Below are 27,430 nucleotides of genomic sequence, written 5' to 3'. Positions count from 1 at the left end.
CTCCCCGCGCCCCTGCGGGCTATTGTTCCCGTGGCGGGTGTCGCCGACCATGAGCTCCTGGCTTGTGGGGAAACTGGAAGGCAGAGGCCGTCCTCCCGTGTTTCCGTAGTGAGGGGCATGACGCCGCCGGGCGTGGACGTCCACGCCACAGTGTCGCGCGGGGGCCCGAGGGCTGCGCGGGGCGTCCGCGGCGACGCTGCGGAACCGTCGGCCGCCCCTCCCGGCGGGAGCTCAGCATGCTTGGCGGTGTGACTTGCGCACTGTCCGGTCACTCAGACCGCGGGGCCCTTAGTTCTCGAGCTGATTGCCTACCGGGTGTATATGTAAAAATAATGTGGGTGAGCGGACGGTGAAAATATGGCCGCCCTTTGTCCTTTAAAAACGTGAGTGTTGTTAAATTCAGTATTAGACACCTAGTGTTGTGCGTCTTTGGCCAGTCTTACTGTGTCCTTTACAGTGAGCATTGTGTTCTTGACCCAAATTGGCTTGACTTCGTTTTCCCCATCCCCCTGCTGGTAAGCAGATGAATGTAATCTGAGTTTTCATTTCTGGACTAGGTGATTTGGGGAGGCAGTTTCTAATATTTGGGGTATGTACCAATAACCACATTTCTTTAGACCGGTCCTGAGCATACCTTAGGCAATCCTACCTAATGCTAGTAATTACTAGGATGGATGGGGGTTCTTGAGCCCTGTTTATATTTAAGTGTGCCATAATGACACCATCGCCTCCAATTTAGCTAAGAAAGAATTAGGTAAAAAGGACTTTCTAACATACGGCATTACTCCCTCCCCCATCAGTCTAAGAAGCATTTTCCTTATTACCAGTCATAGAATGATAGAAATAGATGCTTCTGTCTTTCTGATAATCGGTAACTAAGGTGCCCACTAGTTCAAGACCCATTATAGATGCGCTAAGAGGTCACGTGCTTGCAGATACAAACACACTGTGATTTTCTTTAAACCGGCCCGTGCTTGGCCATTTTGTAGTTTAGCTCATCCGTTTTTCATGTTCATAGTTATCTCAGGATGTTCGTAGATTTGGAAAAACCCTAAAGGTATTGGGCTACAGATTTAATCAGCAGTTTGTAAGAACACTGTGGAAGCAGTTGCTAAAAGAGATTTCAGTCGAATTTTGAGAAACTTTGCCCAGCAAATAGCACTTATTCATCAGTAATTGATTTTTTTATTTTATTAGTTAGATTTGTATACCAATTAGATGTTCTGATTAGGATAATTCAGAGTAGTATTTACTCCCCTTTAACTTATTCCACATACACAATCGTTAAGCTTTCATTCCTAATTTTTTACAGCATTATATATACTGGAAACATGGGTATTCTAGACTGGAATACATTGGAATTATTGTAGACTAGGGTTTCTCAACCTCAATACTATTGAGATTTTGGACTGAAAAATTATTTGCTGTATACCTTGTATGTCCCAATATTTAGCAGCATCTTGTCCCCTACTTGTGCTCAAGGCCAGTCAGATCCCTTTCAAGCACCACCAATTGTGATCACTGAAAATCTCTTCAGATATGGGAAAGCTAAGTTGCTGCTCATTGAGAACCAATAGTTTCCTTAATTCCTGCCTGTCCCTGCCTTCTTTCTGGTCATCGGGAAGACCTTATTGGTCATATTGCCAGCGTATGCTCTAAGGTTCAATACCTGTTACCCTTGTGGCTTCCAGCCCTGGCCCAAGTTACCCATCACTGTAACGCAGACTAAAAGACAACACTTTAGTTTTGCTTCTTCTGCTTATGCTTCACTTAAATAAATAAATAAATAAATAAATAAATTAGGAAAGTGTGGGGCTGGAGAGATGGCTCAACAGTTCAGAGCACTAGGTGCTCTTTCGGGGGCCAGGCTTTAGTTCCTGCTTCTCACATGGCAGCTCACAACATCTATAAATTTCGTTCCAGGGAAACCAATATCCTCTTCCAACCCCAGTGGGCACCAAACATGCACATGGTACAAACACATACAAACAAAACTCTTGAACATGTAAAATAAAATAATCTTTCAAAAATTAAAATTTGTACAGAGATGTGTAATATAAGGACTCAGAAGTAACGACCCAGTGGGGGGGCATCCTCCAAGCACTGTATGTACTCTTAGCTACCTTTTGTAGCCCAAGCGTCTCTTCCGGGCTGCAGTGCAAGCTTGGAAACATATTTTCCCAGTTACACTTTAACCCCTCTTCCCTAGAAAATCTTCATGTACTTAGGTCTCCATACTTTTCTTCCTCTTACTGCACTCCAGCTATTTCTCCACTTTGCTAGCCAAGATTCCCCTGCCTCAGACTGTATTCTTGCTCTTTTCTTTGTCTGGACGTTTTTAGCCCTTGGCATGCGTGATTTGAATGCCTCATTCAGGCCTCACTATGATGACTCCCAGGCCATTCTGCAACCACTAACTTATTGCCGTGCTCTGTAGTATATATCTGTGTCCTGTGTTTATTATTTCCCTTAAATTTGCATATAAATTGGAAAGCGATGACTTTGTCTCCATTGTTATGAGTTCCTAGCACTGTGTTGACAGTCTAGTTATTTGTTGAGTAAATAAATGTTGAAAAACCCAAACTACATTTTAGTTCATTTTTTGATCTTGGGCGATGGGTGTCTCAGGTCTCTCATGTACATAATCATCATGACCCGCCTTGCCGCCCTCAGAAGAGGCGCTTCTGAGCTCTGCAGGGATCACACAGTACTGTGGCCTGGGAGTCAGCACTACCAAATATGTTCCTCTACCTGGTCTTCTCATGATCAGGAGCAATCATGGGTTATAGTACACTTTAAATGTTCAAATGGTCTTTGTTAAACTCAGGAGCCTTATAGATGGCTCATCATCAGGTAAGCGTTCTTGCTGCATTAGTCGGAGGACTTGAATTCAGATCCTCAAAACCCTCTAAGCTTGGGCATAGTCACTTCCCAGGCCCCTAACACTGTATCTGGGGGCGGCAGAGACAGGCTCATTAGGGCTCCCCGGCTCCCCAGTCCAGCTCTAGGTTGAGTGCCTGTCTCAAGGGACTGAGGCAGAGTGGTAGAGCACAGCACCTGATGTCTTGGCCTCCGCATTTACATACATGTGCAGAATTAAGTTTTAAAAGTTACCATGACTTTGGAACAAGGCAGAGAACAGTTTAATCAGTGTCGGAGACTGGAGGCGTTCATACAGAGAAGATAATTTGGGGTTTTTCTGTGTGGTTGTTTGAGACACAACCTCACTATGTTAGCTCTGGCTAGCTTAGAACTCAATATGTAGACCAGGCTAGCCTGAACTCAAGGGAATTCATCCTATGAAAGCTGTTTTCCTTGCCCCTTTAGCTCTGAACCACTGAGCCATTTTTGAGGTGAAGATGCTTAGAACTTTTTTCCCACCTATGTTGTAAATCTAAACCAGGACCTTCTGCTCAAGCACATAGTCTTATCACTCAGCTATATCCTGATAAGGTGTCAAAGTTTATAGTCTGTCAGAACTCTCACCAGCTTTGTGATTCAAACTAGAATAGTATTTCTTTTATTTCTTATTGCTAATACATTGGATATTTTCCAAATATTAATAAAATATATCTTTTTGATATTTTCAAACATTCTGATAACATTTGCTCAGTGTTACACAGATTTATTCAACATCTAGTATTTGAGCATTTTGGTTTTTTTTAATGTGCGCTGGTGTTTTGCATGCATGTCTGTGTGTGTGAGGGAGTCAGATCCCCTGGAACTGGAGTTACAATTGAGGGCTGCAGTGTGGGTAGTGGGAACTGAACCTGGGTCCCTGGGAAGAGCAGCCAGTGCTTTTACCCACTGATCCATCTTTCTATCCTTGAACGTTTGCTTCTTAAAGATGAGTTCTAGCTGTATTGCTAAGGAGGCAGAATATAAACAAATCTTTTATTTTTTTATCTGAACTTTCTAAGAAAATATCTTTTTTAAGTGCCATAAAGTTGAGTCCTAAAAAGAGCAGTTATACAGTTTGAGATTTTTGAAATTTGTAAGAGACCATATGTTTTTAAAAAAAGACTTTTCCAGAGGTTCCTGCCTTAATATTTAGATAACTATGGATTCACATATTCTATGTGTAGAACTCAAATCGTCTCGTTTTGTAATTAGGACCTCAACTTTTACTTTATAGCATTTTCTCCTGGAGCTAGATTCTTAGAAAACTGAATGTCTTTACCAGAGAAATCCTTAAGTAAAGATGGGTGGATATGAGATTAAGACTCACTTGGGAACTGGTTTGGTTTTCTATACAGGATTTCTTCGTGTAGCCTTGGCTGTGCTTGACTCGCCTTATAGACCGGGCTGGCCTCTGCCTCCCAAGAGCTGGGATTAAAGGCATGCACCACCAAACCCAGAGACATTTCCATTTCTATTTAGAGCTATGATAATTCTAGAATTTGTCCTCTGATCTTCTATGCTTTTTAAAATTGGTTTTATTAATTGATGGTTTCATTTCATTTTGAGAATGTATTTAAAGAGACGTGTACTTCAGAGGAAAATGGAATTAATGTTTTTACATAAAGCATCTGAAGTTGCTGTCTTCCTGTGATTTCTCATGGCCATTTCTTATGCCATTTTGTCTAGTTGTAGCAAGTGAGGATATAACTACTTCTCCTTCAGAGTCAAATGGTAGTATTTTATTTTATTAGTTTCAAGACAGGATCTTGTGTGACCCAGGTTGACCTTGAAGTTGACATTGACATGATGATTGACACCTGGTGCGGATGCAGGAATTCTATTTGTTTAGTCCCCTAAAAGAGCTGGGCATCGTGCTGGCGGTGGGCATGCCCAGTACACGGTAACAGTGCCCCCTTTTTGAAGTTACTTTTAGTCTAGAAATGTCAGTGAAATCATGAGTCACTTTGTCCACTCTCTATTTCCTTTCATCCAGGTATTTCCATCAGTCTAGTAGTAAAAGTCTGTAACTCGTGAGGCAGTGGATTGAAAGATTGGGATGGGAAAAGCCTAATGATCAGATAGATAGGTCATTCATCCAGCAAACACTTGACTCCTAGTGTGAATACCATCATGAGCGCTCATTGTTGTCATCTTTAACCCTAGTAAAGAGCTCAGCCCTGGACACGTCACTGAGCTGGCCCCAAACACTACACGCTAAAGCTCTGGCTCTTTTTTGTTTCTGATAGTATTCTCAACAGAGTATGAGCTTCTTAGGGCACTGTCTCTATAACAGTCAGTAGGGGCTTAGTAACAGAACTAGAACACACACACACACACACACATTGAACTTGACTTTCCCTTCAAATGTCATACTCGTACATTCTCTTTGATTAGTAATAGTTGTGCACACCTTCGTTCAGCCTAGAAACCAGCATCCCATAGCCTTCCTAACCTGCACATTTACCTGGTTGAAAAAGTATGCAGAATCTAAAGTTTCTCCTTTGTCTCTATATAATAAACATCTTACTTTAGGTTCTGCAGTTAATCATTTCTGTTCATTCAACAAAAGTTAATCAGTGTGTTAAGTCTGGTAGAGAAAGGCAGGAGGGGGGAAAGGGAGGGAGGGAGAGGGAGGGAGGGAGGGAGGTCCCTCTGGGACATTACAGCCTAGTGAAAAGGACACGCATTTGTGTAGGGTAATAAGTGAGAGCTGAGAGCTGGTGACATGTGTGGATGAGGAGCCTCAGCTCAGTCAGGTCCACAGCAGCACAACGCTCGGGCTGGGGCTCAAAGCAGAAGTTAAGCTCCGTGGAGAGTTTCTGGAGTAAAGGATGACACGTTTGTTTTATATATAACAAATAGGTCAAAGGCATACCGTTTGGTGCAGGGATTTCCACCACTGCTGTTGCTCAGAAACTTTTTTCCCTGATAATAGTTCATTGGTAGGGGCACATCATTAGACAGTTAACCTTCATTTCTTGCCAATTCTATATTTATGAATTTGCCTACTTAACAAAATTTATATTTATCACCAGATGAATTTTCAAGATGAGTGGGGTCATTGAAGATGCACACATGCAGAGTAGCAATGTGAATCTTATGCACCAGCTTCAAGCTGAACAGTAAGGCTTTGCATTCTTTTAAAATTTTCATTTACCTAATTTGTGTGTGTGAGTGCACATGCCAGAGGTAAAAATGTGCACTCTCTGTCTGAGGTAGGATCTCTTACAGAACCTGCAGCTTGCTGTTGCAGCTTCCCTGGCTCTCTCTGCTCCCACAGCACCGGATGAAGGTGCACACAGCCTGGCCGCTTTTGTCTGAGTGCTAGGCTCTGCGCTCAGAGCCTCACACTTGCACAGCACTTGAACCATTGCTCCGGCCTCGGGTCTTTTGTAGTCTCATTTTAGCTCTTTACTATAAGTCCTTTTAAGAGTTTATTTAGTATGACCTTTTTTTTTGCACTTTTGTTGATTTTTTTAAAAAGCAGTTTCATCATTGAATGAATCCCAAGCACAATGCTGAAATGCTTCTATCTCTAAGTATTAGCGGCTCTGATGTACCTGATGGAGAAAATGTGTGCTATGTAAGTTCATCAGGCGTGACTTACACTGCTTTTGGCTATGAGTTAATGTCAGTAAGTTAACAACATAAATAGCAGTCTTTCAGTAGGAATGCCTAGAAAAGAGAGGTTATGTGCTGAGGTGCTTGATGAAAATCTGACCAGACACTCGCAGCTCCCTGTATTTCCCTTAGGAGCAATGACTCAGAGTGTGGTAACTCAGCATCTGCCACAGCTGGAGAAATGAAATCTGGTTTTGGGGAAATGGCCAGTTAGTTATAGTCAGGATTCATGACTTAGGTGAAAATGATCAACTGACCAAAACTGTTTGATTGTGAAGCAGCCTTTCTCAGCCATTCACAGCACATACACTACCTTTTAAGAATAACTCAGCTTACCCCCAAGAATTCCTGTATTTATTGTATGTGCCCCCCCCCCCCCCCCCCCCCCGCCTCCAAGCAGGCATGGCCAGGTTGAGAGTCAGACTACAGATTTTATTTATACCATTAGCCAAGCAAAAGATGCTGACTTTTACTTTTTGAGGGTTTATAATATAAAATATATTTTAAAGGAATTGTGCAAAAAGCAGGCTTTTTTGGTTTTGTTTAAGTGCCTTTTAAAAATCCCTTCATGAGGAGTAACTTGTCGTGCAAGTCGTGAGAGTCAGCAAACATTTGCCATCACTGTCCAGTCATTGTTGGCCATCTGGTCCTGGCTGTAACTGCTCATTTCTACCACTCTCTGGTGGAAGGAATGGTAGGCAGTAGGTGCCTTATGTATTTACAGTGGAAACCTTTCATGGACCATGACTGCCTTCTATACTGTTTATCCTTCATGACGCAGACAATGACCTAATCCAGGGAGGTTAACAAAGACTACATGTTTAATTTTTTATTATGTTTGCTTGCACACTTTTGTGTGTGTCTTCGTGTGCATGTGCGTGTGCGTGTGCGTGTGCGTGTGTGTGTGTGTGTGTATGCCATGGCGTGAATATTGAAGGTCAGAGAACAGTTTTGTGGGAGTACTTTTTCTTCCTTCATCATGTGAGATCTGGAGATAGTTTGATAGCCAGCAGCTTTACCTATTAAACCAATCTTGTTGGCCCAATAAAGGCTATATTTTAAAAACATTTTCACCATTTATATTTCAATTATTTTTGATATCTTAATTTTTAAAATATGTGCCCTCTAAGCAAAAACAGTAGTTTGAGCTCATTGTATTTAGAATTAAGCAGCCAATAATCCAGTTTTATAGTGTTGGTGAGTACTATAGGATAGGTCTGCTCTTTTTGTTTGTTTGTTTTTGTTTTTGTTTTTTTCAAGACAGGGTTTCTCTGTGTAGCCTTGGCTGTCCTGACTTGCTCTGTAGCCCAGGCTGGCCTTGAACTCACAGAGCTCCTGCCTCTGCCTCCTGAGTGCTGGCACTGCAGATGCACCTCCACACCTGGCTGGTTTGCTCATTTTGATGAATATCATACTATTTGTTTTTGGTAGCTGTCAATAAATCTTTGAATTGTGGTTAAGTCTCCTTAGTAGCATCAGTTTGACTATGCCTGCATGGATTTAATGTGATTTGTAGTAAAATTTGGTTCAGATTTAAATTAAATCATTTCATAGCTGTGAATACTTAGCGAGCTAAACATCTTTCAGGACGGTCACTGTGCTGCACTATTGGCCAAGAGCTTAGTGTTCCTATGGCGTAGCCCCTCTCCTTACCTGCCTCTCCTTTTGTGATAAGTGTTTATTTCCTTGTACTATGCACTACTTGTCTTAGGAGGTACAACCCCCACCCAGACCCATTATTTTTGAGACAGGTTTCTCTGTATATCCCAGGCTGGCCTCGTACTCACAGAGATCTGCCTACCTCTGCCTCCTAAGTGTTAAGATTAAAGATGTGCTCCAACCAGTTAATGCCTTTTCTGCTTGTTCATGAGGAAAAGAAACTCTAGAAATGAAGAAAGTAAAACCACACCAGTTTGTTTCCTAGTGTTAATTTACTTTGAACATCTGCAAGTATTTCTTGCCAGAGCATGTGTATTACCTTAGTTTTGGCTTGGGTTTTTGTTTGTTTGTTTTGTTTTATTTAGTTTGTAATTTTGTCTCCCCTGACTCCACCTTTCCCCAAACTGACTGAACCCACGGCCAAGTACTCTACCACTGAGCTAAATCTTTGACCCAGGAGCATGTGTAAATACAGCAATTACCAGTACTGTAAATACTGGGTTTTAAAAAAAAGATTTGTTATTATTGTTATTATTATTTATTATGTACACCTGAAGGCCAGAAAAGGGCATCAGATCAGATGGTTGTGAGCCACTATATGGTTACTGGGAATTGAACTCAGGACCTCTGGAAGAACAGTCAGTGCTCTTAACCTCTGAGCCATCTCTCCAGCCCCTGAAAATAGATTGTTTATAGTCACCTAAGAGATTTTTCCAGATATGTATCTGAGGTGATGTGCGTGTGTGATACACCTAAGTTCAGCTGAAACCTGGTCATCGGGACTCACTAGGCCTGCACTGTCTGTTGCCACATGTTGATGGCAGCTGTCAGAAGAGATGCTGTGAAGTGTGGGTACACACTGATTTTAAAGGTTTAGTGTCCCCAAAGGCATGTAAAGTGTTTTGTTGATAATTTGTATGCTGATTACATGTCACAGTGATTTTTTGTTGTTTTTTAAGACAGGGTGTCTCTGTGTAGCCTTGACTGTCCTGGACTTTGTAGACCAGGTTGCCTTGAACTCACCTGCCTCTGCCTCCCCTAGTGCTGGGATTACAGGCATGTGCCACCTCGCCTTGCTCACAGTGATCTTTTAACATACAGCATTATAAGCACATATCAATACATTTAAAATAATCTAGAAATCCCAGTTTCTTCTGGCCACCTAAGTTGGTGTTGAAAATAAACATATACATATATGTATATATACATACATATATATGTATATAGCTTCAAAAATGATATAAAGTAATATAAAAATTTTTAAAGGACAATGAATATCTTCATCTATCACTCTCAACCTTATTTTAAAATATTTTATTAATTTATTCATTTAACATCTCAATGGTTATCCCATCCCTTGTATCCTCCATTCCTCCCTCCCTCCCGCTTTCCCCCTACTCCCCTCCCCTATGTCTGTGACTGAGGGGGCCTCCTCCCCCTGTATATGCTCATAGGGTATCAGGTCTCTTCTTGGTAGCCTGCTATCCTTCCTCTGAGTGCCACCAGGTCTCCCCATCCAGGGACGTGGTCAAATATGGTCACACACCAGAGTTTGTGTGAAAGTCAGACCCCACTCTCCACTCAACTGTGGAGAATGTCCTGTCCATTGGTTAGATCTGGGTAGGGGTTTGAAGTTTACTGCACGTATTGTCCTTGGCTGGTGCCATAGTTTGAGCAGGACCCCTGGGCCCAGCTCTGCCCATCATAATGTTGTACTTGTAGGTTTCTAAGACCCTCTGGATCCTTCTATTTCCTCATTCTCCCATGCTTCTCTCACCTAAAGTCCCAATAGGAAGTCCTCCCCTCTGGCCCACTTTCCTGGTAAGTGAATGCCCCTTGGGCTAGTATGCAGATATAAGTGAGTATATACCATTTGAGTCTTTCTGCTTCTGGGTGAAATCACTCATTATGATCATTTCTACTTCAATCCATTTGTCCACAAATCAGAAATTCCTTGTTTTTAATAGCTGAGTAGTATTCCCTAGTGTAAATGTACCACAGTTTCTTTATCCATTCTTCTAAAGAGGGACACTTAGGCTGTTTCCATGTTCTGGCTATTATGATTAAGGCTGCTTAGAACATAGTTGAGCATATGTCCTTGTTGTGTGGTGGAACATTTTCTGGGTATATTCCAAGGAGTGGAATAGCTGGGTCTTGAGGAAGCCCTATTCCCATTTTTCTGAGGAAGCGCCAGATAGATTTCCAAAGTGTCAACCTTATTTTTTTAAGACAAAGTCTTTCGCTGAACCTGGAGCTGTTTGTTTGTTTGTTTGTTTTCTCCAAAGACAGATTTAATAATAAGCTGTATGTATGTGGTCAGGTTATTCCTGCACCAGCTGGGGAGCAGAACAGACAGAATGAAACCCCACGGTCAGACTTGGTGAAAGTGATGTCAAAATTCTTGGCACTGATTAGTGTAGGCTCAGGTGCTGCTTAAACACTCAACCGTAGGATAGAATGGCGGCCAGGCTCGCCTCTTTTTCATCTTCCTCCTCCTCTCTTTCCCTCTTCTCTTTGTTCTTTTTAGGTTGGTTTTGTGTGTGTGTGTGTGTGTGTGTGTGTGTGTGTGTGTGTGTGTGTGAGAGACATTCTCATGTAGCCCAGGTTAGACTCAAACTCGGTGTGTATCTGAGATTGGCCTTGAACTCCTGATGGGGAGCTAGCTGCTTTTTAGGCAGACTGACCAGCAATCAATTGCCCAGAATCTGCTCTCTCTGGGGCCCCTCCCACATTCCTCAGCACTTACAGGTATCTACCATTTGGCTTTTATGAGGGTGCTGGGGATTGCTCAGTGCTTTCCCAATAGGATTCCTCCCCAGCCCCAGGAACACTATTTATAAAGTAGATCACAAGTTGCTAGAAAAGTATACTAGCTCCCTTTCTGTTTTGAAGTTCCTAGTAAACTTTTGGTGACTTCCTTTAACAGAGTAATAGAAGGGCTAATTGTTACTTGAAAACATTTAAATATTACAGTATGAATAAATTAGTTCTGTACTCCCCAAAAGAAAAATAATTAATTATATTCCTATTCAAGAAAGTTTTTGAAGCACAAAATATTTCTGGATAGTATTCCCTAATAACTCTAGTAAATTCTGTTTGTGTCTCTACATAGCTTGGCTGTCCTAGAACTCACTATGTAGACCATGCTGGCCTCAGACTCACAGAGTGCTGACATTAAAGCTGTGTGCCACTATACCTGAACTACTTTAGAAGTTTTTAATATGCTGCTTAATGCAGTTCTATTTATACCATATTTTTGTTGTCTTTTGTTTTTTGAGACAGTTTTTTTCTGTGTAACAACCTGGGCTGTTCTGGAACTCACTTTATAGAGCAAGCTGGCCTCTAGACTCACCTGCCTCCCAAGTATGGGGATTAAAGCATGCCCTGCTTAATTTTTGTTTTATGCAAATTAGTGCTTTGCCTGAATGTTGTATGCACACTATATGTGTGCAGTACCCACAGAGGTCAGAAGAGGGCGCTGGATCCCCTGGACCTGGAGTTACAGAGCTCCTCTACAAGAGCAGCAAGCGCCCTTAACCACTGAGCAATCTCTCTAGACCCTCATATCAAATTGTGTGCTCTTTCATATTGCAGTTGTCTCATAACCAACATAATAACAGTACTTTTAACAGTTTCATGTGCATGAATATTTTGCCTGCATGCATGTATACACACCACATGCATGTGAGCCCCTGGAACTGGAGATGCATAGTTATGAGCCACCATGTGGGCTTTGGACACCAAACTTGGGTCCTCTGAAAAAGCAAGTACTCTTAACTGCTGAGCCAATTTCTCCAGCCCAACTGAGTAGTGCTTTCGTGATTAATTTCACTTGCTTTGTACCAGACTTTATTGAACTTAAGTCAATTGTAGATGTAAAAAGCAAGCTTTTACATTCGCGGGGTCCAGGGACCCCGAGGTGGGACAGCAGCACCTGTGATGAAGAGGGTCCAAAGGTGTTTGCTCTAGGCCGACCTGGCCTAGGAGCTGGTTGCTTCTAGTGTTTGTCTCTGTGCTTTCCCTGGTAAGCTTCCAGGCTATTTGGGGCCACTGAACTTTCTTAACTCTTTTTTTTTTTTAATTAAAAATTTCACATATACATCTATATTATCACACCTACCTAAAACAAGCTGCATACAGCAAAAGAACCACAGAACATTCAGGAATTACATTCATGTTACACTCATAGTGTTTTGGCTATTTGTATCTGGCAACCTTGAGGAAAACATTTTCCTATCTCAGTGAGTCTAAAATTCTGAATGTAACTCAGTATCTATCATGTCTCATCTCTATCAACTTAAAACATCTATCTAGACCTAAAGGCATCTCAATCCCCAAACAACTAGGATCAATTATGACACTCAACTATTTGGTCTTCAACCCCATGAGAGACTTGAGAAGGAGTAAAATTAATTACTTGGGGTCCTGGAGAGATGGCTCAGAGGTTAAGAGCACTGACAGTTCTTCTAAAAGTTCTGAGTTCAATTTCCAGCAACTGCATGGTGGCTCATAACTATCTATACTGAGATCTGGTGCCCTCTTCTGGCATGTAGGCACTATTTACATAATTAATTAATTACCTGAGTAAACAGGAAGTACAGGTTAGCAGCTTCCTAATTTAATAAGAGGAAAAAATGACAGAGACAGTTTGTTGCCTGAACAGTCAGTGAATCAATCTCTCTCTCTGTCTCTCTCTCTGTCTCTCTCTCTCTCTCTCTCTCTCTCTCTCTCTCTCTCTCTCTCTCTCTCTCTCTCGTTTTTTGAGACAGGGTTTCTCTGTGTAACCTTGGCTGTCCTGCACTTGTTTTGTAGACCAGGCTGGCCTTGAACTCACAGAGATCTTCCTGCCTTTGCCACCATGTCTGGTGTGTGTGTGTACTTTTCTAAGTAAGAGTATACAAATGGCATGGCTGTCTTCTGGATTTCCCTCAATAACATGTTTAATCTTCCTAGTGTTACCCATATTTAAATACAGTGCATGGCAGCCCTATAAAGTTGATACTGACAGATAAGGAAGTGAAACGCAGAGTTTAGATCCCAGGCTGCACAGTGGGTGACTGGTTTACCAGAATTCTAACCCAGAAAGGCTTGACTCCAGAATGTGCTTTTAACAACTACTGTAAACCATGGTTTAAATGGTCCTTACTTAGTTCCGCCATGGTTTTCTTCCTTTTGTCTTTCCTTTTCCTTCCTTCTGTCCCCTGGGGATTAAACCCGGAGTCTTATGCATAGCTGACAAGTATTTTACCATACACTGAGAGGTAAACTTTCTCTTTTAAAAAATTTCCTTCTTTCTTCCTTTCTTCCTTCCTTCACTCCCTCCCTCTCTCCCTTCCCTCCTCCTCTTGCTCCTTTTTAAAATAAGCTATAACTTTGCCGTGTAGTCCAGGATGGCTTGTAGCTCACTCTATGCCCCAGGCATAGCATTAAACATCAACAGTAACTGTGCTGCCCCAGCCTGCCAAGTTCTAGAACTACAGTACACTGCTATACCTGACTGCCTTGGAAGATGTAGTGACCATTGGACATACGTAGATTTGAGCTTAGATATTCAGCTATCAGAATGAGTAGGAACACAGGATAAAAGAGGCTAAAATTGCTTATCCTGGGGTAGAAAGTGTAGGGGACTGGAGGTCATGATTTTCTGAACATGACCTGTTTAAAAACTAAGTATTGGTAGAAAAAGGTTTTAACAAGTGCATCAGTAAAATATTAATATGTTCTCAAGTGTTTGAGATTATCTTAGCTGATTGATTAATTAATTAGAGCCAGTGTCTTCTCTACAGCCCAGGCTGGCCTAAAATTTGCCATTCCCCTACTTCAGCCTTCTTAGTGACCTAATTTTAAAATTAATTTTTTTCTGAGTAGTCCTAGAAGTCAGCTCATGTCTCTGCTCTCCCAATAGACTGAGGATGGTTTGTGACTTAAGACAGGGTTTCCCTACATAGCCCAGGCTGGCTATGAACTCACTGTGTAGCTTAGGGCTGACCTTCAGCTGCCTCACTCTCTCTTGAGGGCTGGAAATTGTGGCATTAGCCATCCCAACAGCTAAGGTTTGCATTGTTATATAGGAATAAAAACAAAATTTAAAAAAAATGGAATCAGTTGAGTGACGTGTTATACTTCTAGGTGTCTGGAGTTTCAGTGCTGTCTTCTGTACAGATAAGTGTTATATAGTTATTAAAGCCTAATATCCCATGTAAGAAAGTTTGATTAAAGTGCCAAGAACAAAATAAATAACCTTAAATTTTTTAATTCATTCTGGCCCATGTGTCATTAAAATTAAGTGACATTTCATTTCTACATAGTATTATGCACGAAAGCGTTATTGCTGTTAATGTTGATAAGATAATCACATTTAAGCTTTTTTATATACTTGGAAAAATAAACTCATGGTCCTTGAGGCCTGGAACTACAGGCGTGAAACATTAGGCCTACCTACTTTTAATAAAAAAGAAGATAACTCTAGCTTCATGGTATCTTGCCAGTTAAATGCCAAGTCCTAATTTAATACTTGGACAAGAATACATTAGCCTTTAATTTTAAGGAGAAAATGAGTCAGTTACTAATTGCAGTTTCTCTTCATATCCTCTCCAGTATTTACAAACACGCCTGTATCAGCAAGCAGATGTTTATAATTGAGTGTGATGGTGTGTTCATTTTCAAAATAGCAATCTCATGGTGACTTTGGTGCTGACTTCTCCCAGGTTCTTTGGGTTTGAAAAAGAAGGATACTGATGATTGTTGATAACATGAGACCGGCTCCCTAAGCTGTGTGGCTGGAGGAGCACGGAAGAGGTGCCCAGCAGCAAGATGCTGTGGGGGGAGTTTGAGAGCCAGGAAGTCACAGGCTCCAAGTCTGCTCAATGAAGCCTTCAGAAGTGCCTCGCCATCAAAGTGTTGGCAAGCAGGGGGCCGGCCACATTGCTCTGAGTTGAGTACAGTCTTTTGGACATCGTCTTAGTAATCTATCTTTTCACTAACATGTCAAAATGGTGACTGGAGTACAGTGGTGGAAGGCTTGTCTAGTAGCTATGGCCAAGGCCTTGAGTTTCAGTACTCGCCTAGAAATGGAAACAGTTCTTAAGAAAACATTTTTAAAAAGGTTGAAAAACCATAAAGAGATAAAAGATGAGTTATTTACATTCAAAATATTTCTCATATGTCCAAGATACCTTTTATAAGAAAGCATAAAATGGTATGTAAATGTAAAAGTGATTTAAACTTTGTTAACAAAAAAATCATTACAGCAAATAGCAACAATTGTTTTTTAAAGGGATTAAAAGGAAATATACTAATATTTCTGATATACTAATAGTATCATGAATACTAAAAAGATAGGGAGAATTTCCCCCATGCTTTAAAAAAAAATCTTTGTCACTAAGTACATATTTAAAATTGGGAGAAATGTGTTTTTAAAGTAGTTGTTATCTCTTTTTAATAGTCTATCCAGATTTTAAATTGGGCCAGGGTGAGATCCACACTGAAGTGAGCATGCTGAAATCTGAGCCGTCGCAAGTCCCCGTCCCCTGCAGTATGAAATGAATGCTGGCCATGCCCTTTTACAAATAATGGATTACTACATATCACCCCCAAAAGCCCGCTTAAACTCACTCCTAAGTCATCTGTTTATGTTCAAATACTGCTCTTCAATTTTACAAGAGCCTTTTTAACATGTGAAATTTTATATAGTGACTCTCTCACCTTTCAGACTGATAGACCACAGGAATTTTGTTTTGTTTGTTTGTTTGTTTGCTTGAGTTTTCAAGACAGGGTTTCTCTGTGTAGCCTTGGCTAGAGCACAGGACTTTTGGAAACAACCCAAATTATTTGAAGATTTTAAATGTAAACACCATATTTTAGTTCTGAACGTTTTACAGCTGCGTAACTTGAAAATGAGATTAGAGTGCCTACAGTGGGTTCAGAGCTTTTCTGTGTAATGACTTTAACACGAGATGCCTAATGGCTATAATTATTTCTGTTGCTTTTTTTTACCTCTAATGGAGTAAATGTGTGTGGTTATGCGTTCCGTGCTGAAATGTTGGTCTGCTAAGTCCACAGGACAGGTAAAATGGTAGCGCCAGAGACAAGGAGAGGGAATGGTTAATGGTGGAGGAGGAGAGACACAGCCCAGCGCTTTGCCTAGAGGCCGCCGGGAAAGTGACGTCCTGTAGCATTTGCTGTTCTAGAAAGTACAGAGACACGTAGTGAAATGGGAGGGTCTAGAGGGAGGCCGCCTCTGGCGCTGCGTATATTTATCTGGAAGTGAACTGCTGGGGAAGGAATTAGAGACGCTGCCTGCTGCCGCGGGACACAGCTGAGCAATTGCTGATTTGCTTTAACTTGTAAGATACCCAGCTTGCTTTATTTTCTCAGAATCATTGTGTTGCTAAGCCTGGGGACGCTGTTTTCTTTTACAAAGGGAAATCTAAGTTCATTTCAAGGCATTCGGAATGGGGAAAGACTATTATTGCATTTTGGGAATTGAAAAAGGAGCTACAGATGAAGATATTAAAAAAGCTTACCGAAAACAAGCCCTCAAATTTCATCCGGACAAGAACAAATCTCCTCAAGCAGAGGAAAAATTTAAAGAGGTCGCAGAGGCGTATGAAGTACTGAGTGACCCTAAAAAGAGAGAGATATATGACCAGTTTGGGGAAGAAGGTAAGCTGCACACTTCCGTTCCTTTGGCTCGGAATCTAATCTTTTTTTTTTTTTTAATCCTCTCAGCTTTCTGGTTATCATTAAATTAGATCATCAGACATACCTTAAATCAAAAGAAAAATAACATTAAAAACATGGTCTAATCCTTGATTATTTGAACGAGCTATGAATGAATGTTCATGTTTGTCTTTTGGTTTTTTTTTTTAAGAATATTGTATTATACATATTCGACTGTTAGACTTATGGTTTTAGCATTTTATATTTTAAAAGAAACCTTAAATTCCCATGCCCGTGAATGAATTGTTTAAAAGTCTTATGCAACCTGTTTTGTTTTTTTTAATAGATTTTTTTTTTCTGCTAGAATTCACAGAATCTTCAGTCATTTAACATCTTAAGATTGGCAGTTCAAAATCTGGGTCATACATATAAAACATACAGAAGGTTTTTTTGTTTTTTGTTTTTGTTTTTGTTTTTTTTTCTTTTTAGAGCGACGCTAGTTGAGACTGAACACGACAGAGCCGTGTGTCGTAGAAGCAGAAGGCACAGGCTTTTAGCTTCTAGTTGTTTTTGGCAATCTGCCTAGAGAGGAAAGAATTTCCCTGATGTCATAAAATACCAGAACAAGTTTTTAGCTTAATTATAAACAGTAATATTGTGCCAGAAAGAATAAGATCTCAGGTTTTTGTTTTTGCATTTTTTTTTAACCTAAAATGGCCACCTAGTTGAAGTAATGACTGATTTTCTTTTAGTTAACTGTTCCTTTTGGAAGTGTACTGTTTAGGTGAAGAGGAAAGCGTGACAGCTTGCCCTTTCCCTTGGCCATACTTTTTTTTTTTTTCTTGCCTTTTGAGAGCAGGACTTGGTGAGCTCAGTGCCCGGGAGCCCTTGGAGAATCCCCTTTTATGAATCTGAATCGGGACACGAGCTTGTCCAGTGTCTCCTGAAATGTGGCCATAAAGTAGGACTTTTAAATTCTCAGCAGCAGCAGCAACAACAATGTGTTAATTCATGTGAGTTCTGGGGTTTTCAAATTATAAAGCTGGGACTAAGGTACTTTTTCATTACTTTCCCCAAATGTCTTCTAAGCCACTGTGGCTATGGAATCCATTTGTTTATAGCATCTAAACACCAAATTTCCTTGATTAGAAACAAATCGTCCAAACAGAGCCAAGCAATGACCATTAACTTTGCGTTAAGCTAACTTGGCAGCTCAGAGCAGGGGTGGGAGCCAGGTCACTCCTGCTTTAGTTTCTGCTCAGAGTCCCAAGAATTAAAAGTTTATGCTGCTGCTGCTGCCTTTGCTTGTGGTGCACATCTACAGCATCAGGTATTTATAAAGTGAGGGACCGAAAAGGGCAAGACGTGCGCAGTTGAGCTGCTGCATTCCACATGGTCACACTGTTGAGGCTGCCATGGTGTGCTCTCTCAGGAGTGCGCAGGCTTTTGAGACACTGCCTGCGCTCTGGCCACTCTTGCGAAGGTGGGGTGCTCTGTAAGTTCCCACAGAAGCCACTTGTATAAAGGTAGGTGATTTGGCTCCATCTTATGGACTGTAGGATGTGGCTTATTAAACACGTTTGACTTCAGAGTTTTCAGTCACCTAATGGTACTCTTAATTCTTAGTCTCCTCTTGGCACTGCTTTTCCTGAGTAATTCTGCTCCCTACGTTACTTTGATTTTTTTTTCCTTACTGATCACTACCAGTGACTTGAATTTTCAAAAACTAAATCATGATCATCCGTATGTCCTGGGTCTTCCCTGTTCTAGATGTTCTTAGCCCAGATAAGTGCTTTAAGCAGAAAAGGAGTGTGAGGCAGGATTGCTTTCTTAAAGCATTGAAATATATTATTCAGAAATATTCTGTGGTTATTAGCTATTGGAAAATACGGATGAATGAAAACTGTTAAGCTTTTAGAATTCTTCCTTCACAGAAAATGTCCAGGTTTTTTTGTTTGTTTGATGGGTTGTTTTCTTTTAACCCTTTGGTGGATAGAACATAGTTATAGCTCAGTGTCACTCTTGCTAAGCATGCAGGAACCCCTGTTCTCAATCCTCAGTATCTGCCCCCCCAAGTGTCCTGTAAGTACTCTGTGTGGCGTTCTGAGAATTTTAAAATTGGCAGAAAATATTCTGTATTTCTCATTGTGCTTATAGTCCTGGTCCATAGGCCTCTCCAGGAGTAACAAAACACTAGGTTCTGGCTGTGGAAACACTACTTTACTAGCTGGGTCACCACCCTCCCACTGGTACTCTTGGAGCTAGAGAGAGAAATAGGAGCTATCAGCTGAGAAGCGCATGAGATGATTCTAAATGTCTGTATTTAGGAATCAGGAGAACCATTAATACTGCTTGCTCACGGTGCAGAATTCTTTTAACATCTGAAATTTAACATGCTTTGTTTTTTTTTTAAAAATTGAATAAAATAACTATTTTAAAGTTACTATATTATCTAGTAGTTTTATTCCTTGGAATCTATAAAAGGGAAAAACAAAATAAGAGAAAGCATTTGCTCATACAGAGATATGTGGCTGATTGTTCACAGCAGCTCCATGAAGGCCCCTGCATCAATACCATCCAAAAGTCACATGGTCTAGCCACCCATGTAACAAACAAGAAGTGTGTTCCATTGGGGTATATTTTAGCAATTAAAATGACCCATTTAATGAAATATGTCACAACTGAGTGAGCCTTGAAAAATATGCTGAATGAAAGAGCCCAGATATAAAAGACAGTTGTATTATGTAGTTCAGTTTGTGAAATGTCTAGGAAAGACAGACAATGTTATAGAGACAGCTGAGCTGGCTTGCCCAGGGCTGGAGCAGGACTAGGAGTGTGCTGTCAAGAAGCAGAGAACTCTTGAGAATGGTGGAAACATTCCACAGATGGATTGTGGTGACCGCAAATGTATTACGGCTGAGCTGTGTACAAGTTAGTTTTGTTCGTTAATAATGTTATCTACATATCAAACATTAGTTTTTCACATACTGAGACATTTCAGAATAACCATGGAACTACAGAAAGGCTTGGTTAAATAGAGGAACAGAGGTTTGTACTAAACTCGTTTTCTCTATTGAGTCGGTAAAGGTGCTTGTGGACTCATCCCTGTGGGAGCAGCAAACTGACCCCTGCTAGTTGTCCTCTGACCTCTACATGCCTCCTATGGCGTACACGTGCCACAGACAGGCCAACTGACCATGCGTAAAGGCAGTTTTAAAATATAACAGATAAAATAAAACATTTCCTCCAAGCATACCTTTAGAGGGTTCTGGTTTTCTAACACATTTTTCTTTCTTCCTTGTAGATTATTGCTTACTCAGTAATTTTTATCAGATGCTGAAAGTAGTTTGATGTGTTCAAACTTAAGTATTTAGAATATTAGCCTTTATCTAGTTACTATTCTCTTTAATACATTTATTCTGCTGCACCTTTTTATTTTCTATGTCTTAAAGATACATAAATTACTAGGGTTCTTGTGAGTTCAACTGTTTAAAGGTCTTTGTTCTAATGCTCTGAAGTCTTGCTACAAATAAAAAAATTTTATACACCAAGCCTCCTTAAAGAAGAGCTAGTGAGTCCTTCACATTTTTCTTTACAATTCCAATTCTTTTCCAGTGTTTCTTCTTTTCTTTCTTTTTTTTTTCCCCCCTTTCTTTTTTGGTCAGAGTAACCAGTAGAAGTCATTGCTATTGGTAGTATCCTGCCAGTGTAGTTTATGCATATTAAACTGGTTAGTTGACTTAAAGGCTGGGCAGATATGGGATCTGCTGTCCATCCCCGGCTAGACAGTGTCTAGAAACCACTTCATAGAGCAGAGAGAACCCAGCTGGGCATTGAGAGTTTTGTTGGGAGTTGTAGGTACAGGGTTAGGGTGAACTGGCTGGCTGATGGTGTGCTTGTTAGAATGCAAGTGTTCAGCAGTGCAGGAGACAGCAAGCAGTTCATGCCATAATATAGTGGCATGTGGTACGATGTTCTCATTATTAAAGTAGCTTCATTCTTTATCTGACCTACATAGTTGACCGTTTGATGTCTAGGAAAATCTCAAGGCTGCATTTTGTTAGCTCTGATGAGTAAGTCACTTCAGGCTGTGTGTAAATTTTCTCACAGACTGTAATACTGTCTGAATTACCATTTTTGGGAGCAAAGGAAGAGGTTTTAGGGAAAAGCCAAACCTATGATGTAATACTGAACATGCTATTCTTTCTTTTCTGTTATGTGTCTACAGCAGTTAGAGTTTTGCCTTTTAAAGGGCTAAGAATAGACAAACTCATTCACGCAGCTCAATTAACTGGTAAACTCTATTATTCCTTATGAAATCTGTGAGAAGAGAGTCACAGTCACTGAAATAATTCAAGTGCTCATTCAGTTTCCTTGTTATGACTTTGAGTTCTGGACTTATTATATCATATAAGAAAGTCTGCTGTTAACTTTTCACATTTGGACTTACAGCCACACTAGCAAAAGTTATAAAGACTGGAGAGCTGCATATCAACTGAGCTTCTCCTCCTCACACTTGTCATTCTGTTTATACAAAACTACTATTCTCTCCCTACCATCCTCTGCCTGCCCCACCCCCTGCTGTGGTGTGTGTGTGTGTGTGTGTGTGTGTGTGTGTGTGTGTGTGTGTGTGTGTGTGTGTGAGAGGGGGGGGGGAGGAGAGAGAGAAAGAGAGGGAGGGGGGAGGGGAGAGATATTAGGCCTTTCTTGGTCTTTCAGATTTCTATTCATGGATGAAGGTAAAAATTTAGATATTAGTTGAGACTGTTGGATGGCATAGCACACACACACACACACACACATACACACACACACACACATACACATACACACACACACACACACATACACACACACACACATACATACACACACACATACACACACACATACACACACACACACATACACACACACACACATACACACACAAACACATACACACACACACATACACACATACACACACACACACACACATACACACACACACACATACACACACACACACACGTCTCCTTGGCATTTACAGTGATTGAATCTCATGTGCTATTTTGCTTTTGCTTTGTCTTCTTTAGGCTGATCCTCAGCATAGGAGGACTTTAAGAATTAGCTGATGGAGCTGGAGAGATGGCTCAGAGGTTAAGGCACTGACCACTTTTTCAAAGGTCCTGGGTTCAATTCCCAGCAACCACATGGTGGCTCACGACCATCTGTAATGAGATCTGGTGCCTTCTTGTGACAGGCAGATGCACATGTGGGCAGAATACTGTATAAATAATAAAGAAAAATTTAAAAAGAATTAACTGATTTTCTTCATTCAATAGACTGGAGAACCTGTCATTTTGAACCCATATGCATAAGCAATGCAAAAGTAGTAACATCTACTCCTTGCCCTCAAAGTACTCAGTTTGGGATATAAGAATCCCAGTTTCAACTAGAGTTTTCCGTAGTCCTATAATCTTCATTTTCCTTCTTACTTTCTTGATTAAGGGTCCCTCTAAGGCACCTCCAGAAGCTTTGCCTATAATGGTAGAGACTTTGCCAGGCTTGGCCTCATAAAACATCACTATATTGTTTTGTGGGTTTTAGTTGAACCTTTCATTGGTATGTGGTTTTTTAAAAAAAGGCTATTTTAAATATATATAATCTTGTCAGTCACATATCACTCTGCAGAACTTTGAGCAAAAGGTGTTATTACTGCTGTCTGAAGTGGGTTGTCAGACAGAAATAACTAGTCCTTGTTGCATGTTAAGAACCCAGCGATTCTTGATTTCAGTCCTAATTTTCTTTTCTTTTCTTTTCTTTTTTTTTTCAGTCCTGATTTTCAATGCTTTGAGTCAGGATGTGACAAGATAGACCTACGAAGCATTGTTATCTAAGATGATAATAATCTCGTGTCTACACAAACATTTTTCACACACTTCTCTTTACTAGAATTTTTTTCCTTGCTGCTGTAAAAAGAGTTCTATTTTAGTTCTTAAACAGTAAAAGACATCGGCCTGGAGAGGTGGCTGAGCAGTTAGGAGCATTTGCTGCGCTCTCTGACTGGAGGGCACGTTCCCGCACCATATCAGAAGGCTCCCCACTGTTCTATAACTAACTCCTGCCGATGTGATGCTTCCGGCCTTTATGGGCACCTGCACCCCTGTGCACAGAACCCTATGCAGACCCACATATGGGAGTTATGCCTCCCATAACTCAAATAATAAAAACCTTTAAGAGAACAAAAGGCTTGAAATAAAGCTACTTAATATGAATGATATTATTATTGGTTATATGTGTTATGACGGTACTTAGGATTTGGATTTTTTGTTGATTACTTAAGTCTTTTCAATCAGTATCTTTAAAACTCTCAAATTTATAATACTTGAGTATGCTAGGACAGTGCTTTTAAGGTAAGGAAGTCTCAATTTACTTTTATTTCTCATATTTATTCTGAAACAAAGATTTGAGAAGGAATTATTAAAGCAAAGAATTTGGAAGAATGATTTGAAAGCTGAACCTTTAACTTGGGCTGGAGCTTCAGAGGCTGTGCACCTGTTGTGTTTAATTAGGGTGATGCTTCAGGCCATGGGTGGTACCATTTATCCGCAGTAGCTTGTGAATGGCCAACTGTGTAGAGTTCCAGCCTTCCTCCTAACGGTGCTTATGTCTTCCCTCAGGCTTGAAAGGAGGAGCAGGAGGGACCGATGGGCAAGGAGGGACCTTCAGGTACACCTTCCATGGAGATCCTCATGCCACATTTGCAGCCTTCTTTGGAGGCTCCAACCCCTTTGAAATTTTCTTCGGAAGACGGATGGGTGGAGGTCGAGATTCTGAAGAAATGGAGATAGATGGAGATCCCTTTAGTGCCTTTGGGTTCAGCATGAATGGATATCCAAGGGACCGGAATTCCGTGGGACCCTCCCGTCTCAAACAAGACCCTCCCATAATTCATGAACTTAGAGTGTCGCTTGAAGAAGTGTATAGTGGCTGCACCAAACGGATGAAGATTTCTCGAAAAAGATTAAACCCCGATGGGAGGAGTTACAGATCTGAGGACAAAATTCTCACCATTGAGATTAAGAAAGGGTGGAAAGAAGGTACCAAGATTACCTTTCCGAGGGAAGGCGACGAAACACCAAACAGCATCCCAGCAGACATTGTTTTTATTATTAAAGACAAAGAGCACCTCAAATTTAAAAGAGATGGATCGAATATAGTTTATACAGCTAAAATTAGTTTACGGGAGGTAAGTTAGTAAGACCAAAGACATGTGTGCTGCTGGCTCATCTTAGGGAGCTGTCTGGGCAGGAGCTGGCTTTTCTCCAGCACTCAGCATATTTTGTTCCTCCTAACAACTCTCTAGAAACTGCTACCATTACATCTCTCTTATGAATGATGACATAGTTTCTGAATTTAATTGCTGATATTAACCATTTAAATGCAAGCTTGGTTAGATGATCTGTGACTGGTGTTGAGTTAGCTCGACTCGCATTTCAGCTTGTGCTGTGTGAGGTCTGCAGTGGTAATCCCACCTCTTTAGTCCACTTAGACGGTTTGCTCTGTAGTGCCTGGCTTGGAGTACAGTGTGTATAACAGGCATATCATTATACACAGTGCATGAATCTGCCACTTTAATATAGTCCTTGAGTCCTTATTTGCACTACTTCTCAAATTTAGTTGTTACCTATGAAACGGGGTCATGTCCCTGCTTAAGTTCATAAATGCCTCAATATATCCCTGCCTCACATTCCAGACTCCCTTAAAAGGCAGAAATATAGCTTCCACCCTCAAATATATTTTCTTTTCCCTGCATTTGCCTTTATGTTCTTGTTCTGTTTCTCTGTGTGTCAGAGCTACACTGTGTGAGCCCTCTCAGCCCTCACTGTGTTTTGCCCCGGTGCCTCCCACTAGTGCAGTCCTCGCTTAGTTTAGGCACTTCATAGACACGGTTGTCATGTCCCTGCTGTCCCCTTCTTGCTCATGCTCTCCGCCATTGTAATTGCTGGTTTGTGCATATGTTTCTGAGTCCCTTGTACACTTGTGAAGGTGGTCCTGCCTTGTGGCCCTGTACAGTCCCACAGGGGCTGTATGGCATCTGGGAGGTACTCCACGGTCTTCCAGAGAAGTAGGCCTTGCTCCGGTTTTGTTCAGTTCAGGTCTAAAGGTCCCCTTTTCTCCTGTTAGTTTTCTGCACCTTGAATGTTGTCACCCTCCTAAGGCAGGGTGGGAAATGTCCGTCCTTCCCTTCCCTCTCCTTTCTGTATCTGGGAGCATCTCTGCTTATGCTTCTCCTGAACAGATTTTCCAGAATAGGGGAAGATTTTATAGCTGTCATAATCCTTTGGAAGCTACCATTTTACCTTCATGGTGTTACCCTTTATTGCCTAGAATGATCTTATATTGTTCAGCTTGGAACTTTATTAACTTCGTTTTATTTGGTGCACTTTAGGCATTGTGTGGCTGTTCAATTAATGTGCCAACGATGGATGGAAGAAACATACCTATGTCGATCAGTGATATTGTGAAACCTGGGATGAGAAGAAGAATTATTGGCTATGGGCTGCCGTTCCCAAAAAACCCTGACCAACGTGGTGACCTACTGGTAGAATTTGATGTGTCCTTCCCAGATGTCATATCTGCATCATCCAAAGAGATCCTTAGGAAGCATCTTCCTGCCTCATAGAATGAGAAGAACCTTGTTACCCATATTTTGATAAGACACTAAAAATATAAAAGTACTGGCAGTTGACTAACAGATGTGAAATCTGTATAAAGATGTGTAAACTCTTCTGAGGGCTCATTAAATTGCATGAATAGACACGGGTCAAATAGGCAGAGGATCTTTACAGTAGAGATGAAGAGAAAAGTCACTCACTGTATTGTATTTCACTTCTCCCAAATCAGACATTATCAGTATTTCATTTATAAGTAAAAGTTGGTCTTGTGGTCAATCTAGTAAAGTACTAGATTGTCCAAGTGCTGTACTGTGTGTGTGACTTTAAATGGCTGGTGTGATTAAAGTTCTTAACTGTACACAAACACATGGGGGAGAGTAAACACCAAAGTCAGGTGCACATGCAGCCTAGGTCCCCTTCAGAACCACTGCTTTGGGCTGGTACCAGAATGTACTGATGCACACGCTTTGCCGTCGCGACTTCTCAACATGCTGTAACATCTCTTAGGGACATAGCTATGACATCCTGAAAGCAGACCTCTTCATGAAAAGAAAATGAATGACAGCTCATCTCCTGTGGAAATCCCAACAGCCTGAGTTACTGATATGTTAGAAACGGACCATTTTTAAATGGCCACCTGTAATCTTATGCAAGTTGACTATCTATCTTGAACTTAATAAGCTCATTTTGTGGTTCATTGGTTTAAGATATTTGTTTAATAACTTTTGTTTTTAGATACAAGACTGTTACTTGGCATTAATTTTCCATTTACAGTCTTCTATAACTTCCTCATAATATGGTATATGTATGTACCTTACATAATTTCCCTAAGAACAGTGAGCTACCACTATGGTGTTAAACCAAATTATGAACAGAATAGACACCACTGTTTATGGGCAATGTTGCTACCAGCTGTTATGCATATAAATATCTTACTTTTCATGTATATAGATTTGCTTTTATTAGGTGTTTTAATTTTTTAAATATATTTACATTTAAAAATTATTCTGCCTTCTGTTTTATGTCTATCAAAGGTGATGTTATAAAATTCTTTTGTAAAAGTTTTTAGAATGATTATATTTATACATAAATATATATGGTATCCTGGGCCCTATATATGGTATCCCTGTGAAGGGATATAGAAAGTCAATGTCAGTTAGAATAAGCATATACCTCATGGATTTATTGAATTAGAATCTCATAAGATTCGTACTAACCTCACTCCTTCCTTTTGGTGCTGGAGACTGAGAGTCCCCTGCCCATGGAATGCCTCTGACCATGGAACTGTACCCCTGCCCCTGACCGCCCTTCCAGTGCACGGTTGTATTAGTGTAGTCATTGAACTGTGCAGTCAACACCACTGTGTAATCCCATGGGAAGCCCCTCCCCTCTCAGCCCCGCTTTTTCACGATGGACTTTTCTGTCCTAGGTATATCATATGATGGAGTCAGTCCACATGTGGCTCTCTTATTAGATGCCACTCACTGAGCCTAGCACTGTTTTCAAGGTCCACTCTGGCTTCAGTACCACACCGTGTAGTTGGGTAGCTACCATTTGGTTTATCTCTCCATCGGCGTTTTGGGCATCTGGGTTATATCTACTTAGTGGCTTATATGAATAATGATTCTGTGAACATCTGTGAGCAAATTGTGTGTGTGGGCAGAACTGACTATGTTCTCTGGGGTTCATACTTGATAGTGGAGTTGTTGGAAATTAGCTGCATATATTAGTTGTAAATAGAAAACTTTTAAAATGCCAGAGAGTTGAAACAATCACAATATCTCTATAAACTTCATGGAAATTCTCTTACAAATATAAAGAAGCCGGGCGTGGTGGTGCACGCCTTTAATCCCAGCACTCGAGAGGCAGAGGCAGGTGGATCGCTATGAGTTCAAGGCCGGCCTGGCCTATAAAGCGGGTCCAGG

At 40.9% G+C, this 27,430-nt stretch overlaps 1 protein-coding gene across 4 annotated transcripts; it reads left to right on the top strand.

Annotated features, from left to right (window-relative positions):
* Nucleotides 1-7: 7 nt before the first annotated feature.
* Nucleotides 8-26,510, top strand: DNAJB4 (DnaJ heat shock protein family (Hsp40) member B4). 4 transcript variants are annotated; one of them, XM_084757653.1, is made up of 5 exons: nt 8-383; nt 5,937-6,023; nt 16,604-16,845; nt 23,508-24,076; nt 25,280-26,510. In XM_084757653.1, exons 3-5 carry the CDS (start codon nt 16,635-16,637, stop codon nt 25,511-25,513), a joined length of 1,014 nt encoding a protein of 337 aa, XP_084613779.1. In that variant the 5' UTR covers nt 8-383; nt 5,937-6,023; nt 16,604-16,634; the 3' UTR covers nt 25,514-26,510. The 4 variants fall into 4 exon arrangements, with proteins under 4 accessions (XP_084613779.1, XP_084613778.1, XP_084613780.1 ...); XM_084757652.1 differs by lacking the exon at nt 5,937-6,023; XM_084757654.1 differs by lacking the exons at nt 5,937-6,023; nt 16,604-16,845.
* Nucleotides 26,511-27,430: the final 920 nt, after the last annotated feature.

Source organism: Acomys minous (assembly GCF_964271855.1).
Source record: "Acomys minous genome assembly, chromosome: 14".
NCBI classification, from domain to species: domain Eukaryota; kingdom Metazoa; phylum Chordata; class Mammalia; order Rodentia; family Muridae; genus Acomys; species Acomys minous.
This window is presented reverse-complemented; position numbering and strand designations above follow the sequence as displayed.